At 39.1% G+C, this 13,777-nt stretch overlaps 1 protein-coding gene across 2 annotated transcripts in view; it reads right to left on the reverse strand.

Annotated features, from left to right (window-relative positions):
• Positions 1 to 9,379, reverse strand: part of LOC126456816 (NADH-ubiquinone oxidoreductase 75 kDa subunit, mitochondrial) — a 90,506-nt gene extending 81,127 nt beyond the window's left edge. Inside the window, exons 1-3 of one of the 2 annotated variants that reach the window (XM_050092610.1) lie at positions 9,249 to 9,379; positions 8,910 to 9,074; positions 6,160 to 6,267 (exon numbers count right to left, since the gene is read on the reverse strand). In XM_050092610.1, the coding sequence (XP_049948567.1) occupies positions 6,160 to 6,267; positions 8,910 to 9,062 (261 nt within the window). In that variant the 5' untranslated portion in view covers positions 9,063 to 9,074; positions 9,249 to 9,379. Of the gene's footprint in view, positions 1 to 6,159; positions 6,268 to 8,909; positions 9,075 to 9,226 lie in introns of both variants that reach the window. The other variant, XM_050092609.1, reaches the window with a different exon arrangement.
• Positions 9,380 to 13,777: the final 4,398 nt, after the last annotated feature.

The raw sequence follows: 13,777 nt of genomic DNA on the forward strand, positions 1-13,777 counted from the left end.
CTGAGGTACCGGGTACAGCATGCAGCCAGGTGAGACACATGGTAGGACCAAGAAAGTCTCCTATCAAGCATGAGACCCAGGTATTACATAGTTTCAGCGAAAGGAACAGCACCAGGCCCAAGATGTAAAGATGATGGAAGAAACACATTGCGCTGCCAGGAATTAGTACAAGCGGTTTTGTCAGTGGAAAAGCAAAAGCCATTGTTGGTTCTCCAGACAATTCAGATGTAGCTGAAGATGCCACTCGAGGATACAATTCCACAGAGAACTTCAACAGATTGCAAAGTCGTCGATCAAAATGGAGCTGGAGATTCCTGGCAAGAGATAGTCCATAACAGGATAATGGCTATAACAGAGAGGATGACACTGAGGATGGAGCCTAGAGGCACCCTGTTCTCATGGATAAAGATATCTGACAAGGCCAAAACCTTATGTATGCTCTTTTAAAAATTCCTGAAAGAAATGGGGCAGCTGGTCTAAGAAGTCCTACGTGTATAGAGTACGGAGGATACCAGTCCCTCAGCAGGTGTCGTAGGCTTTCTTCAAATCAAAAAACATGGCCACAGTTTGGTATTTCTGCTGGAAACTGTTCATGACATAGGTTGACAAAGTGAAGACCTGGTCAACTGCAGAGTGGCACACGAAATCCACATTATGCAGTGGTTAGTAGATTGCATGACTCGAGCCACCATATTAGCCGGCCATAAATCATGCGTTCCATCACCTCGCAGACACATCTGGAGAGAGAAACAGGGTGGCAGTGAGAAAGAAGCTGTTTGTCCTTACCGGGTTTGGGTACGGGTACAACAGAGGCTTCACACCAGCATCTGGGAAACGTGCCATCTGACTAAATAAGATTGTACATATGAAGGAGAAAATGCTTGCCTGCAAGAGAAAGGTGCTGCAACATTTGAACACAAACATTGTCTGGCCCTGAGTCGGAAGATCAGGATGAGGTGAGAGCATGGTCAAGCTCCCTCACAGTTAAGGCGGCATTGTAGCATTTATGATTCTGAGAGGAGGAGGACATCACCTGCACTTTCTCCGCTCATTTCCGAGGGAGAAGGGCAGGGTGATAGTAGGTGGAGCTCAAAATCTCCACAAAAAAGTGGCCCAAGGTGATGGAGACAGCAATAGTGTCCACAATGACATCATCTGCTACAGTCAGGCTGGAAATTGGGGAATTAACCTCAGTCCCAGAGAGCCGATGCAGATTGCCCCACACAATGAAAGGGGGAGTGGGACTGTTAAAACAACAAGTAAAGGAAATCCAGCTAGCTTTTTTGCTATCCCGAAAAATGGGAAGACACTGCATGCAATTGTTTATATTGAAAAAATTCACCATCCTACGATGGTAGTTAAAAATGCAGAGAGAACATCTCTGCACATTAATTGCATCGCAGCATGCTTCAGTCCACCAGGGGATTGTGACAGGGTGCAGTAAAGATGAGATGTGAGGTATGGAACATTCTGCGTCAGTAAGAATAATGTTTCTAAGATACTCTACCTGGTCATCACAACTGGGGAACTGTTGCTCATCAAAAGTCACCAGGGAGGAGGAAAGCTTCCATTTGTTTTAGAAAGCTACCAATAGGGGTGCCGGTGGGGTACGTGTCAGCAAACAAATATCACAGGGAAATGGTCGCCTAAGTACATGTCAGAGAGAACAGACCACTCAAGACAACTGGCAAGCTGGGCAGCGCAGAACAAGAAGTTCAAATGGGAACAGGTGTGCATGGAGTTTGAAAGGAACATTGATGTTCCAGGGTTAAGACAGATGAGGTTGAGTTGATTCAGAAGGTCAGCCAAGAGGGAACCTCTCAGCCATGTTCTCAAAGAGCTCCAAAGGGGACAACTGGTATTAAAGTTGAAACTTGTTCTGGTATTAAAGTTGTCAAGGAGCAAAAAGGGGTGAGGGAACTGACCGATAAGCTGGAGTAAATCTGTCCTAGTGACTTCGAAAGACAAAGGGATGTAGATGTTACAAAGACAAAAGGTGAAAGGAGGAAGGAAAATACAGACAAACAGCTTGCAGCTGGGTTTTCAAGGAGATGGTTTGGCTACAGATGTCACCCCGAATGAGCAGCACGACTCGCCCATGAGACGGAGTGTTGTTCTCAGCAGGATGATCAAAGTGGACTGGAGGGAAACGAGGTCAAAGCAGTCATGAGGATGCAATTTCGTTTCTTGAAGACAGAAAACAACTGGATGCTGCAATTCCAAGAGCAGCCGCAATCCTTCCTTTTTGGATCTAATGCTACTAATTTTCCATTGGAGAAGTGTCATATCAGGGAATGGGGAGGAGGGAACAAACAAAGGGCAGTCTCCCCAGTGGATGCTGATTGTTAGCCTTCGAAGAATCACTGCTACAGGGTGCAGAGGCTGGAGGATCTTGTTCCACAAAATCTATGGATGTGTCAGCATTCACCCTGGCTTGGCCTACAGATTCTAGGGCAAAGAAACATTAGGTGATGCACACCAACAAAATGTAGGTCAACCATTTGACGGGATCACACAGCAACATTACTGAAGAGGATCTTCGAGCATGGAAGGAGAAGATCGTCTCCTTTTGTTCGATTTTTTAAAGCCTTTACAGTTGTTAGATGAAGACTCAGTTATTTGTTGGCTGGAGGGACATAAAAAGTCTTCGCAAGAGTGTTCCTTTTGTCCTTTCCGGCCTGCTGGTTTGTAGCAAGTGATTTCACTGCTGGGGGCAACGATTTGATGGCTTGTTGTGCAGCTGTAGGAGAAGGAAACGGGGGTGCTACCACGATACTGGGCAATTTAATAACTGCAGAACTGAATTGGAGATCGCAAGCCTGTGTGGCCCTGGCAAGGCACAGCAAGAATGGTACTAAAGGTGCCAGATAGAAAATGCAGGGTTTTTGACTAGCCAAAAATTTGCCAATAATAGAGCAGGGTACTTTTCCTTCACCAAGATTCGCTTCATGGCCCACTCATTGAGATACAGAACGAGGCAGCATGGTCGCCATTACAACTAATAAAGTGGGGAGAAGGATCACCTTCATGAGCATCTCTGCCACAAGTAACATTCGGTGGTTTTTTTGACAGGATACACGAGTGTGGTTATAACATTGACACTGGTAGCAACACATCAGGCTTGGAACGTATTGTCAGATCTTGATGACTTCATAACCTGCCTTAATCTTTGATGAAAGCATTATTCGACCAAATGTGAGAAAAAGAGAGCAATTAGGCACTAAGTTTGCAGCAAATGGCGTGACGTAATTGCCTTACGGGCCAAATACATGCATATTTGATAAACAACGTGCACGGTCCATAGCATACACAGCTAGCCCTTACCACTCAACCACAAGTTTATGTCAACGTCAGTAGGTGATAGAACACTGCAGCAGCTTTCTTCCCCCCATTCGCTTGGCATAAACCCCGCTAGACAGTAGCACATTCCTCAGATTTACCGGTTCACTCTCTATATAGTAAAATTAGATCGATCATAGTTATACTGATAGAATAACCTATTTTGTGGCACTCTGAATGAGATACAGCATATCAAGTTTTGGATTTTATCATACAGTAATCCATTAGAGCTGCTGAGAAACACAAAGCATATCATCATCAACTGTGAGACTGTAGCATTTATTCAGGCTTCTGACATCTGTTGATCTTATGGTGAATCAGGTTTATTTCCACTGTAGGTCCACATTGTACATACACACGAACATTCACGAAAAGCTGTCTCACTGATTTCTCTGATATTCACTTAAATGCGTGGTACAAGACGGTGTGCTTTTGGCCCTTATGGGTATCAGCACCTCATTTGTATTCTAGTCAAGTGACCTTGTTGGTAGATATGTAATCACTTCTGCAAACGGCAGTTTGCGTTTGGAGTTGGCTGTTTACTGTGCACCAGCTGGCTTTCCAGTGCAGTGTCAACTTGAACTCTGTTGAGTCTGTTTTAAGTGCTTGTAGAAAACAAAACTAGAGGCAAAATATAGCCACAAAGAAACAGGGCCACCCAAACCAGATCCATTGTCTGAGAAAGTGACAAAATCAGATAAGCGTGACCACAAGCCAACATTTAACAAATAAGTGTATAATAAGTGTCAGTTGTTGTATGAACGCAATGTAGGAATGTCTAATTTTCTGCCTGGAAGTTAACTTGATAACTAATATTTGTATTAGGGATCTTTTACATTTGCCCGACAAAATAAAAAAAAGCATGAAAAGTCCCACATACACAAAAATGCGAAACAGAGAGTAGTAAAAGCTTAAACATTATTTCGTTCTTGCCATAAACTGTACTTAATTATGTGTAAAACTACAAAATTCCACAAAACTTTTCTTGTTTTTCAGACAGATTTTGCATATTATTATTATTATTGTTGACAGCATTTGAAGTTGTATAAATATGCTGATACGCATAACTGTTCCACAGCAGATTCTACTAATCTCACACTCCCATGTATCTCTGAATTTAAAAATTTGTGAACACCTGGAATGTATACTTACAAGCTGCCACTGGGAACATGCAAGCTCAACTTGTCAACTCGCGGCTGGGAATTACGCATTACCCGATCACCTGTTGCATATCAAAAGCTTGGGCTGGTCTTCCGTAGTGCACAGGGAGGAAGAAGAAACAAAACGAGACCTCAAACACCGAAGTAGAGGAAGGGGAGGAGATGAAGACTAAATAAAGAAGGAAAAAACAGACGAGGGACTGCTCCAATAATGGGCTACCACAACTTTACAAAACAGTCTCAAAAATATCCAAGACATGTTGCACAAGGAAGAGGATAGAGAATAGCAGGATAGATATCCAGCACGGAAACAGAAGAGATGCTACAAAGAGGGGGCCCGTGGTAGCCAAGCACAAACTTGCCAAAAAGTGGTGAATGGCTGTTAGCTTTAAATGTAGAAAAATATATGTTAATGCGGATGGGTACGAAAAACAAATCCATAATGTTTGAATACAGCATTAGTAGTGTGCTGCTTGACACAGCCACATCAATTAAATACCAACGCATAACATAGCAATGTGTTATGAAATATTACGAGTATGTAAGAATTGTAGTTAGGAAGGCGAATGTTTGACTTCTTACTTTACTGGAAGAATCCTATGGACAGTGTGACTCACTGGTAAAGGAGACTGCATATAGGACACTAGTACAACCCATTCTTGGGTACAGCTTGAGTGTTTTGACTTCACTCCAGGTCAAATTAATGGATGAGATCAAAGAAATTCAAAGGCAGGCTACTATATTTGTTACTTGTACATTCAAAAAACACCCAACTATTACAGAGATGCTTCAAGAACTCAAGTGGTAATCCCTGGAGGGAAGGCGACATTCTGTTTGAGGAACACTGTTGAGAGAATTTAGAGCACCAGCATTTGAAGCTGACTGTAGCACGATTCTACTGCTGCCGACATACATTTTATGTAAGTACCACAAAGATATGGAAAGTTAGTGTTCGTACACAGCCATATAGACAGTCATTTTTCACTCGCTGTGTTTGCGAGTGGAACAGGAAACAAAATTACATGTAGTGGTTCAGAGTACCCTCTGCCATACAGCATATGATTGCTTGTGGAGTATGTATGTAGTTGTATATGTAGACACAAACTATTTCTGCTGCTGCGTGACAACTGCTGAGAAATACACTATCTTCATAAATATACTTAGATTAAAGTTTCTCATCTGAGACCACCCTTCACCACAAATGTGATATACTCTTTATCCTTAAAACACAAAGTAAAGCTGTCATCAGCTGGCTTAACCACTACAATGCTTTACTATGTATGCTCCTACTGGAGGTGGTATGCTTTTGCCTTCCTCTCACCTATAAACTGACTGACTTAATCATTTATAGGAAGACCTATAGTTTAAAACGGATCTCAATCACAGTCAATGTGGTACTTTTCATATTAACCAACACCAGAAGGCAGTGGGGAAAAAAGGAGAGTTGATATAGTGCCAAATACACGAGTCCTTTCACAAACAGTATTTCTTACTTTTCTTATGGGCACAATACCGCTTACAAATCATTACTGATCCTCGTAAATAATTGTATTATTACTGATAAAGTTGTAGAATGCAGTATTTAAAAAAGTAGACAGATCAACAGCATTCACAAGGAAAAAAATATCAATAATTAGAAGAATAAACTGCATGTCCATACCTTTGGGGATTTCTCCACTTCTACCAAGCACATTCTGCAGTTTCCCGCAACGGACAATCGCTCATGGTAGCAAAACCTTGGTATTTCTACACCAACCATAGCTGCTGCCTGTTATTAAGAACATAACAATGCAATTATGCACATTATTTGATATTTTCAAATTAACATATCAACATATTACGCATACAATATAGGTCGGCAGATTTTGCAGGGATGTTGGGAGTGCAAGCATGCGAACATCGCCTAGCATACAGGACGGGCTGTGCGGGAGAGAGGGGCACATGCTCTGCCACCTCCTGCATTCCATGATGGTGTCAACATTGCATTCACAATGTTTACTGCACTGATATATTACCATGACATGCTGCATTTTTTCCTAGCTACAGTTGACAACAATCCTTACACGCCAAAGCCATTGAACTTAGAACAATCCTCTGCTCCCACAAAAAAGCCGAGTTGCACTGTGCCTATAGTACTCCAAAGCCTGGGGTAATTAATGTGTTGCAGCGGGACTAAGTACTTTTCCACTGTACAGAATGAATTCATAAAAACTTCTTTGTAAAGTTTGTAGCAGGTTTAGATCGTACAGAAAAAACAGAACAACAGTCAGAATTATCAATCTCCATTTTCAAAGTGTTTTCCACAGTAGCATCCCTATCACAAATGCACTGCAACTGCAAGATATCACTTTACATTGAGTATTTCACATAGTTTCAAGACACATGTGCAGTAGTAATTTTTAGATTACCATATTCTTTGTTTCCAAATCAAATACTTGTGGAAGATATAACGTACCAATGACCACTACTTTTGCTCCCAGAAACATATTTCTAGATTATTTATTTTGAATCTGTGACACTATATTCTTATTTCCATACTACAACTATTATGTCACCCATGTTATTAGCAATACGTCATTTAGTTATTGTGGCTGGTTCATGTGGTATATTACACCTATGTAGTCCTAGATGGAGGTGACAAGCGTGTATGATAATTCCTGTTTTGCTCTGCACTTTATTGGTGGCACCGGTAACAAACTCAAAAAAATTTGTAGTGCCAGACTAACTACGGTCGCAGGTTCAAATCCTGCCTCGGGCATGGATGTGTGTGATGTCCTTAGGTTAGTTAGGTTTAAGTAGTTCCAAGTTCCAGGGGACTGATGACCTCAGAGGTCCCATGGTGCTCAAAGCCATTTGAATCATTTTATGCCAGACTAACATGTAGTGTAGCAGTGCAGCTACACATTGGATATCATGTAGTGTAGCAGTGCGGCAAAGGTTACATTGGATATCATCTGGCACTACTTAATCTTTTTTTTTTTTAAGTTTTGTATTGCCACTGCTACAGATTAGTTTGTTACCAGTGCCACCAATATATTATTTTCAGTTTTTAACAGTTTTAATGGTGTTAATAACAAGAACATTGCCACCCAAAAGCCCTCAATCCCACAGAAGTCTCATTACATTTTTGCTTTTCGTTTTCCTAATGTTATCATGTTGTTAGTGATATCATCCACCTGCCATGTCTCTAGATCTGTACCTCGATCATGGAAATATCAGTCTGTCGGTCCACGGTGCAGTATCACGTTTCTGGCTAAAATCTAAAAATTTACAACACAAATGTCAAACTTATAAGACACAAATCTTGAAATAAATAATCATCCGTCCAAATTCAGCCAACTGAAGAAGGGAAGGAGATTAACATGAGAAAAAACGAATACTTTGACTTAGTAGCAAGTGCACACTGTGTTGCTTACGCATGAAAATTAAAAAACTGAGTTATTACTCAAGACTCAAAACCAAATAAAAGAACTGACTTTCTCACAGAACACAACCTAGCACACTTCACAGATTGACAAACCTTCCAAAACAGTTTTTCTCCATTGTTATTCAGTATAACTATGACTGTGATTCAATATTTTCACCCTTCTGAGACCTAGTAAACACACATTTTCCATGCATAGCCTACAGTTCACAAGTGTTCACAGTCTGGGTAGTACCATAACAATGACGAGAGGGACTACTCACGTTTGGTAGCCAGTATTTTTCTGGGCTGATACACAGCACTCAATACGACTTCAGAAGCCAATGGATGCTGTTTAAACAAAGTAATTGGCTCACTCTTTTAAACAGCTGATTATTTCCACTTTCCATGAATCATCCCTACAATACATAGCTTTAACATGTAACATATCAACTGGTTCACAGTAACAATATATACAGTGTAATGTATGGCTACATGCTGACCCCATATAGACATATGCGTCATATTTATATTTTCATTTACTTTAATCTAGGTTTAACTTCAACATCTGGAAAGGGTCCATGCAAGAACCTCTTTTACAGAATAAGAAACATCCAGAAAAAAATATTTTACACACCTTCTATCACCAACCATTATTTGGTGAAAATGTTATGTTTTTTTTCCTTTTTGTGTATGAGTAAAATTAAGTTATGGTAGGAATGACAAACTTCCAAGAGTGTATAAAATATGTATTATGGCAAGTCAAGTAGTTTATGGACAACTTCGAAAGGATTTGTGGGCACAATTGCTGAATGATTGGCGTACACTGCAACAAAATAAATACGCAGGCATAAACCAAGGGAGACAATTAATTTCACGAGCAACTCTACTGCCATTCATTCAATGGACTTAACTGTCCCATCACTTAAAAACAGACTTTCGAAGTACGAGACTTGCTCTGAGGAAAGTTCTACAAGTAGTCGGAAAAACGAAATGAACATACAGACCTGCAGGACAGTTGTTCCTGGATCCACAAGCACACGTTTATCATCTATAAAAACTTCCAATTTTTCTGGAGCTTTATTAGCAGTGCCTCTAATACAAGAGGCCGTCTGTGGCCTCTGCAGGGCAAGAACCCGTGAAACCGGCAATCGCAACATTTTCAGTTCGGCCTATGAAAATGAGACAAACGCATATCACAAAATGGATCAGATTCGTATGTTTCTAGAACAACATAAACGAGGGCTGCGTTTTATATTGAAGTAATATGAGGCAATGTTATGACACATAATGTTATCTACAAGCAAATGCGAATAACAAACACCATTAACAAATCTGTTTCGTACCCCGACAACCCAACCTACACCTTCCACAGCATAGGTTGCCGATACTGCAACAGAGGTCAGAAATTGACCAGATTCTGTCGCAGTGTTGGCCACAGTGCTACAAGGCGAATATCATGTATCGACCAGCAAACTCAAAAGTGAAACCATAAATTTGATTCCCGTGAGACACATTCCTTTCGCCCCTCCAGCTGTATGCTGAAAAAGTGTAACAAAATAATGGGAATCCATCTACACCCACCCACTCTGTACAATCATTAGAACTGTACGGACAGTCTCCGTGTTCACAGAACGAACATGTATTCGACAATACCGAATGATATGGTGTTCACTACAAGCCAGGCCTTTCTTTTATTTCTAATTATTTGGCCTCTAACTGCCCAGTTATTTAGCCAGCCGCATAATTTATTTAATGTGTTTAGAAAATATATATTCATTTGTTATGTTTATAGTGGTGTTTCGATTCATTTCACTCTTGCTTAATTACATATTATCACTACAAATAAATCAAACACATTTTATCGTTCGTATCATTATTTTCCCTTTAATGTGTGATGTAACAGTCCTATATCGAGGATGTTCTTAATTGAGAATCGTTTTACACTTTGGCAACGAAGCTCGAGCATAACTCGGACCACAGCGCTGTATTCAGAAGACCGCGCCCGAGTATAGCTCGTGCCGCTATTTTCTCGACTCAAAGGTCACCTATTTCTCAAAAACTGAATTCATTTCGTAAGAGAACAATTAACGGATGTATTGCGACCTGTCCATTGACAGCTTTTACGTCCTTCAGAACAATCAATGTGGACACTTAAGAAAATTTCAATCAGCTCTTGCAGCAGATGACTGGAGCCCAATATACAAAAAAGAAATGTTAATATTAAATTCAACCTATTCACAGATGCCCCTCTTTGAAGCAGTATTTCACAAGAAAACTATTAAAATTAACCCCCGGAATTGCAAAATCAAACCCTGGGTTACAAAAGGGATAAAAATTTCATGTAAAACAAAAAATGGTCATATATATCACAAAGATGTTCTGAAGATCCTGCAATAAAAGAACACTACAGATTATATTGTAAAATCCTAAAAAGAATTATAAAGTGCTCCAAAACCTTACACATTAAAAGTGAAATAGATAACTCTAACAACAAAATAAATCCTCTTTGAAGCAGTATTTCACAAGAAAACTATTAAAATTAACCCCCGGAATTGCAAAATCAAACCCTGGGTTACAAAAGGGATAAAAATTTCATGTAAAACAAAAAATGGTCATATATATCACAAAGATGTTCTGAAGATCCTGCAATAAAAGAACACTACAGATTATATTGTAAAATCCTAAAAGGAATTATAAAGTGCTCCAAATCCTTACACATTAAAAGTGAAATAGATAACTCTAACAACAAAATAAAAACCATCTGGGATGTCATCAAAAGGGAGCTGGGGAAAAAAGAGGAGAGTGTATCCAACATAGAAATAAGACAATGCTGTAATTTAATTAAAGAAACGAATGCAGTTGCAACAGTCTTAAATGAGCACCTTCTAACAGCTTCTGAGAAAACTGGCTGTAGAGGTTCAGTCAACGAGGCTATGGACCTTCTGAAAGGATCTGGTCTGTGCAAAATTAATCAAATGCTCATAGCCCCAGTTACAGTCAGTGAAGCGAAAAGAATCGTCACTAAAATGCAAACCAAAATGTCATCTGGCTTTGATAATATCTCCACTAAGGAACTTAAACATTGTCATAATGCCATTGGTATAATACTTTGCCATATATGTAATGAATTCCTTCGACAAGGTATTGTTCCTGATAGAATGAAGTATGCCAATATGAAACCAATGTTGAAAGAGGGGAAAAGACTTCTAGACTACCGCCTTATATCCCTTTTAACATGTTTCCCCAAAGTTCTCGAGAAACTGATGCATAGGAGAATTGTAGAACACCTGAATTTCCACAACGCTCTTAGTCAATGCAAATTTGGTTTGCAATCAGGCCTGTCAACTGATGATGCCATATTCTCCTTCACTAATAATGTTCTAGAAGCACTGAAAAATAAATTGGCTTCAGTTGGTATTTTTTGCGACTTAACCAAAGCCTTTGACTGTGTGAAAGCCTCCTTTCAAAAGCAGCCTATTATGGTTTAACTGACACAGTGGGAATGTGCCTCAGATCGTACCTGACTGACTGAAAGCAGAGGTTATTGCTGAATCATGAAGATGGTTCAATAGCTTCATCTGACTGGGGAAAAGTTAGTCGAGGTGTGCCACAAGGTTTGGTGCTTGGTCCTTTGCTCTTTCTTAATTTTATTAATGACCTTCCTCACTGTTTTAAGGCTACCATCAAATTTACTGTTTTCGCTGATGATACATCCCTTGTAACTGAAAAAACATCTGAAAATGATATTGCATCATCTGCCAACTTGGTGTTCCATGACCTCCATAAGTGGTTCAGGTGCAACGGCCTAACTTTAAATTAAAAAGAAAAAACAGTTCATACATTTCCATGGGTCTCACAAAGTTCAGGATGACATAAGTCCAAGCTGTAATGATCAAGGTATACATCAAGTTTATTCAACAAAATTTTTAGGCCTCCACATTGACAATAAATTAATTTGGTCTTGCCATATTTTGGACTGGAGAAAAAGACTTAGTTCAGCAACTTACACTCTTCATATTATAGTAACAACTGCTAATAGTGAAGCTGTTAAGGCTGCTTATTTTGGCTATTTCCATTCATTTTTATCCTATGGCTTCATATTCTGGGGTAACGAACCAATGGCAAATAAAGTATTTGTAGCTCAGAAAAGAGCAATTCGAATTATAAGTGGAGTTAACAGGTATCATTCACACAGAAATCTTTTTAAAACACACAAAATATTAACAATGACCTCACAATATATCCTATCCCTTATGTGCTTTTCAGCTAAGAACCTACACATGTACAAAACCAATACTTCTTATCATGACTATGAGACAAGAACAAAACATGACTTTCATGTTGACAGAAAAAACTTGAGTCTGATACAAAAGGGAGGATACCACTAAAGCATAAAGGTGTTTAATGCACTCCTGTCTGACATAAAAAATCTTACCAGTGAAATGTCAAAATTTAAGAGTAAATTGAAGGAATATCTTCTGGAAAAAGCGTTTTACTCCCTTAATCAGTTCTTTAATGTAGCATTGTAACTTAGATGTAATTACTTTACTTGTAATATTTGCTATTACCACTTTGGAACTTAATACATCTTACACCAGTATGGGAATTCGTGTTCAGGCAATTGGCACTACCAAATTCCTGCTAATGTATACTTCGTAATATGGAAAATTGTAATTTATTATTTTATCGTTTTATACCTCTGTTTTACCACAGAAAATGCTTAAGCCTGTAACTATTAACATACTTTGTTTCGTATACACCAATTGCAATTTACATTTGTTAGCATATAAAAGTAGGCTACTGTGTTAATTTATATTGTGACTCGTTCTATGTCCATGCAATTCTTTTGTATATGGATCTATGGAACACAAATAAATAAATAAATCAATCAAATAAATAAGACGATGCCTTCTGTTGCCAGTTTCTAAAATTTCTCGTACTTTGAAGGAAACAGTAGTGAAGTAAGAGCTGTTCTTGGTCGCAACTGAGTGAGCCAATGTGTGTTCGTGCTGTCGTGAGTTTCTTGCATGTACTCGTTAGGTTTTGTAGTTTACTGTAATTCTGTTGCAAATATCTCATATTTGTTGAGTGAGCAAGGAATATTGGAAGCTCAAGAGAAAGAATTCAGTGATTCTGGATCACAATGAGAAATATGTCAATGGGAAAAGGGAGAAGAAAATTCATATTGAAGTAAGCTGCAATCTCCTACAAGTTTTCGCAACTAATGTTGTTCCTACAGATACCACTGCTGTAATTACAATTTAGTCCAGTTTTATTTGGCTTAATCTCGTTTTTTGCAAATGAATCTCATAATGAATCAGCATTCAGCATAGGTAACCAAGATATGTTTGGAAAAGATGAGACAATTCAGTTGTAAAATAGGCAGGAAACAAACCAACTAGCATTGCCCTAAATCCAAAATGCTTCTCAGCATGCTAAAACCTTCATACTTTTTTTATACAAAAGCCAATTACGTTTCAAATTACTGAAAAACTCACCTCGCACTTTTTTGGAAGGTTAATTAAACTTTTTGAAATCATTGTTGTATGGTTTGTAATACATCAAAGAACTAAAATAAATATAAAAAATAAACCTTGAAGCTTGTTCTTTTAGTGGGTATTATCCTTTAAGATATATCAAACACAAATGTACCAGTAACGTTTTCAATTATAGCGTTAATGACTGGTTTTCTGTACCTAAATTTTTTCTTGGTGGCTGGGCCTCAAAGTGTCCAATTCACATTTGCAACTAAAGTGACGCCACATCTAGTGGCATATGCCACATGTGTGAACACACAGTTTTCAGTGGCAGTCATTCAAGTGACACAACTTTTGTCAGTTGACAAGAAGTTCAACATTGTGAAGCCACTAGC

The sequence above is a fragment of the Schistocerca serialis genome, chromosome 2 (assembly GCF_023864345.2).
Source record: "Schistocerca serialis cubense isolate TAMUIC-IGC-003099 chromosome 2, iqSchSeri2.2, whole genome shotgun sequence".
NCBI classification, from domain to species: Eukaryota; Metazoa; Arthropoda; class Insecta; order Orthoptera; family Acrididae; genus Schistocerca; species Schistocerca serialis.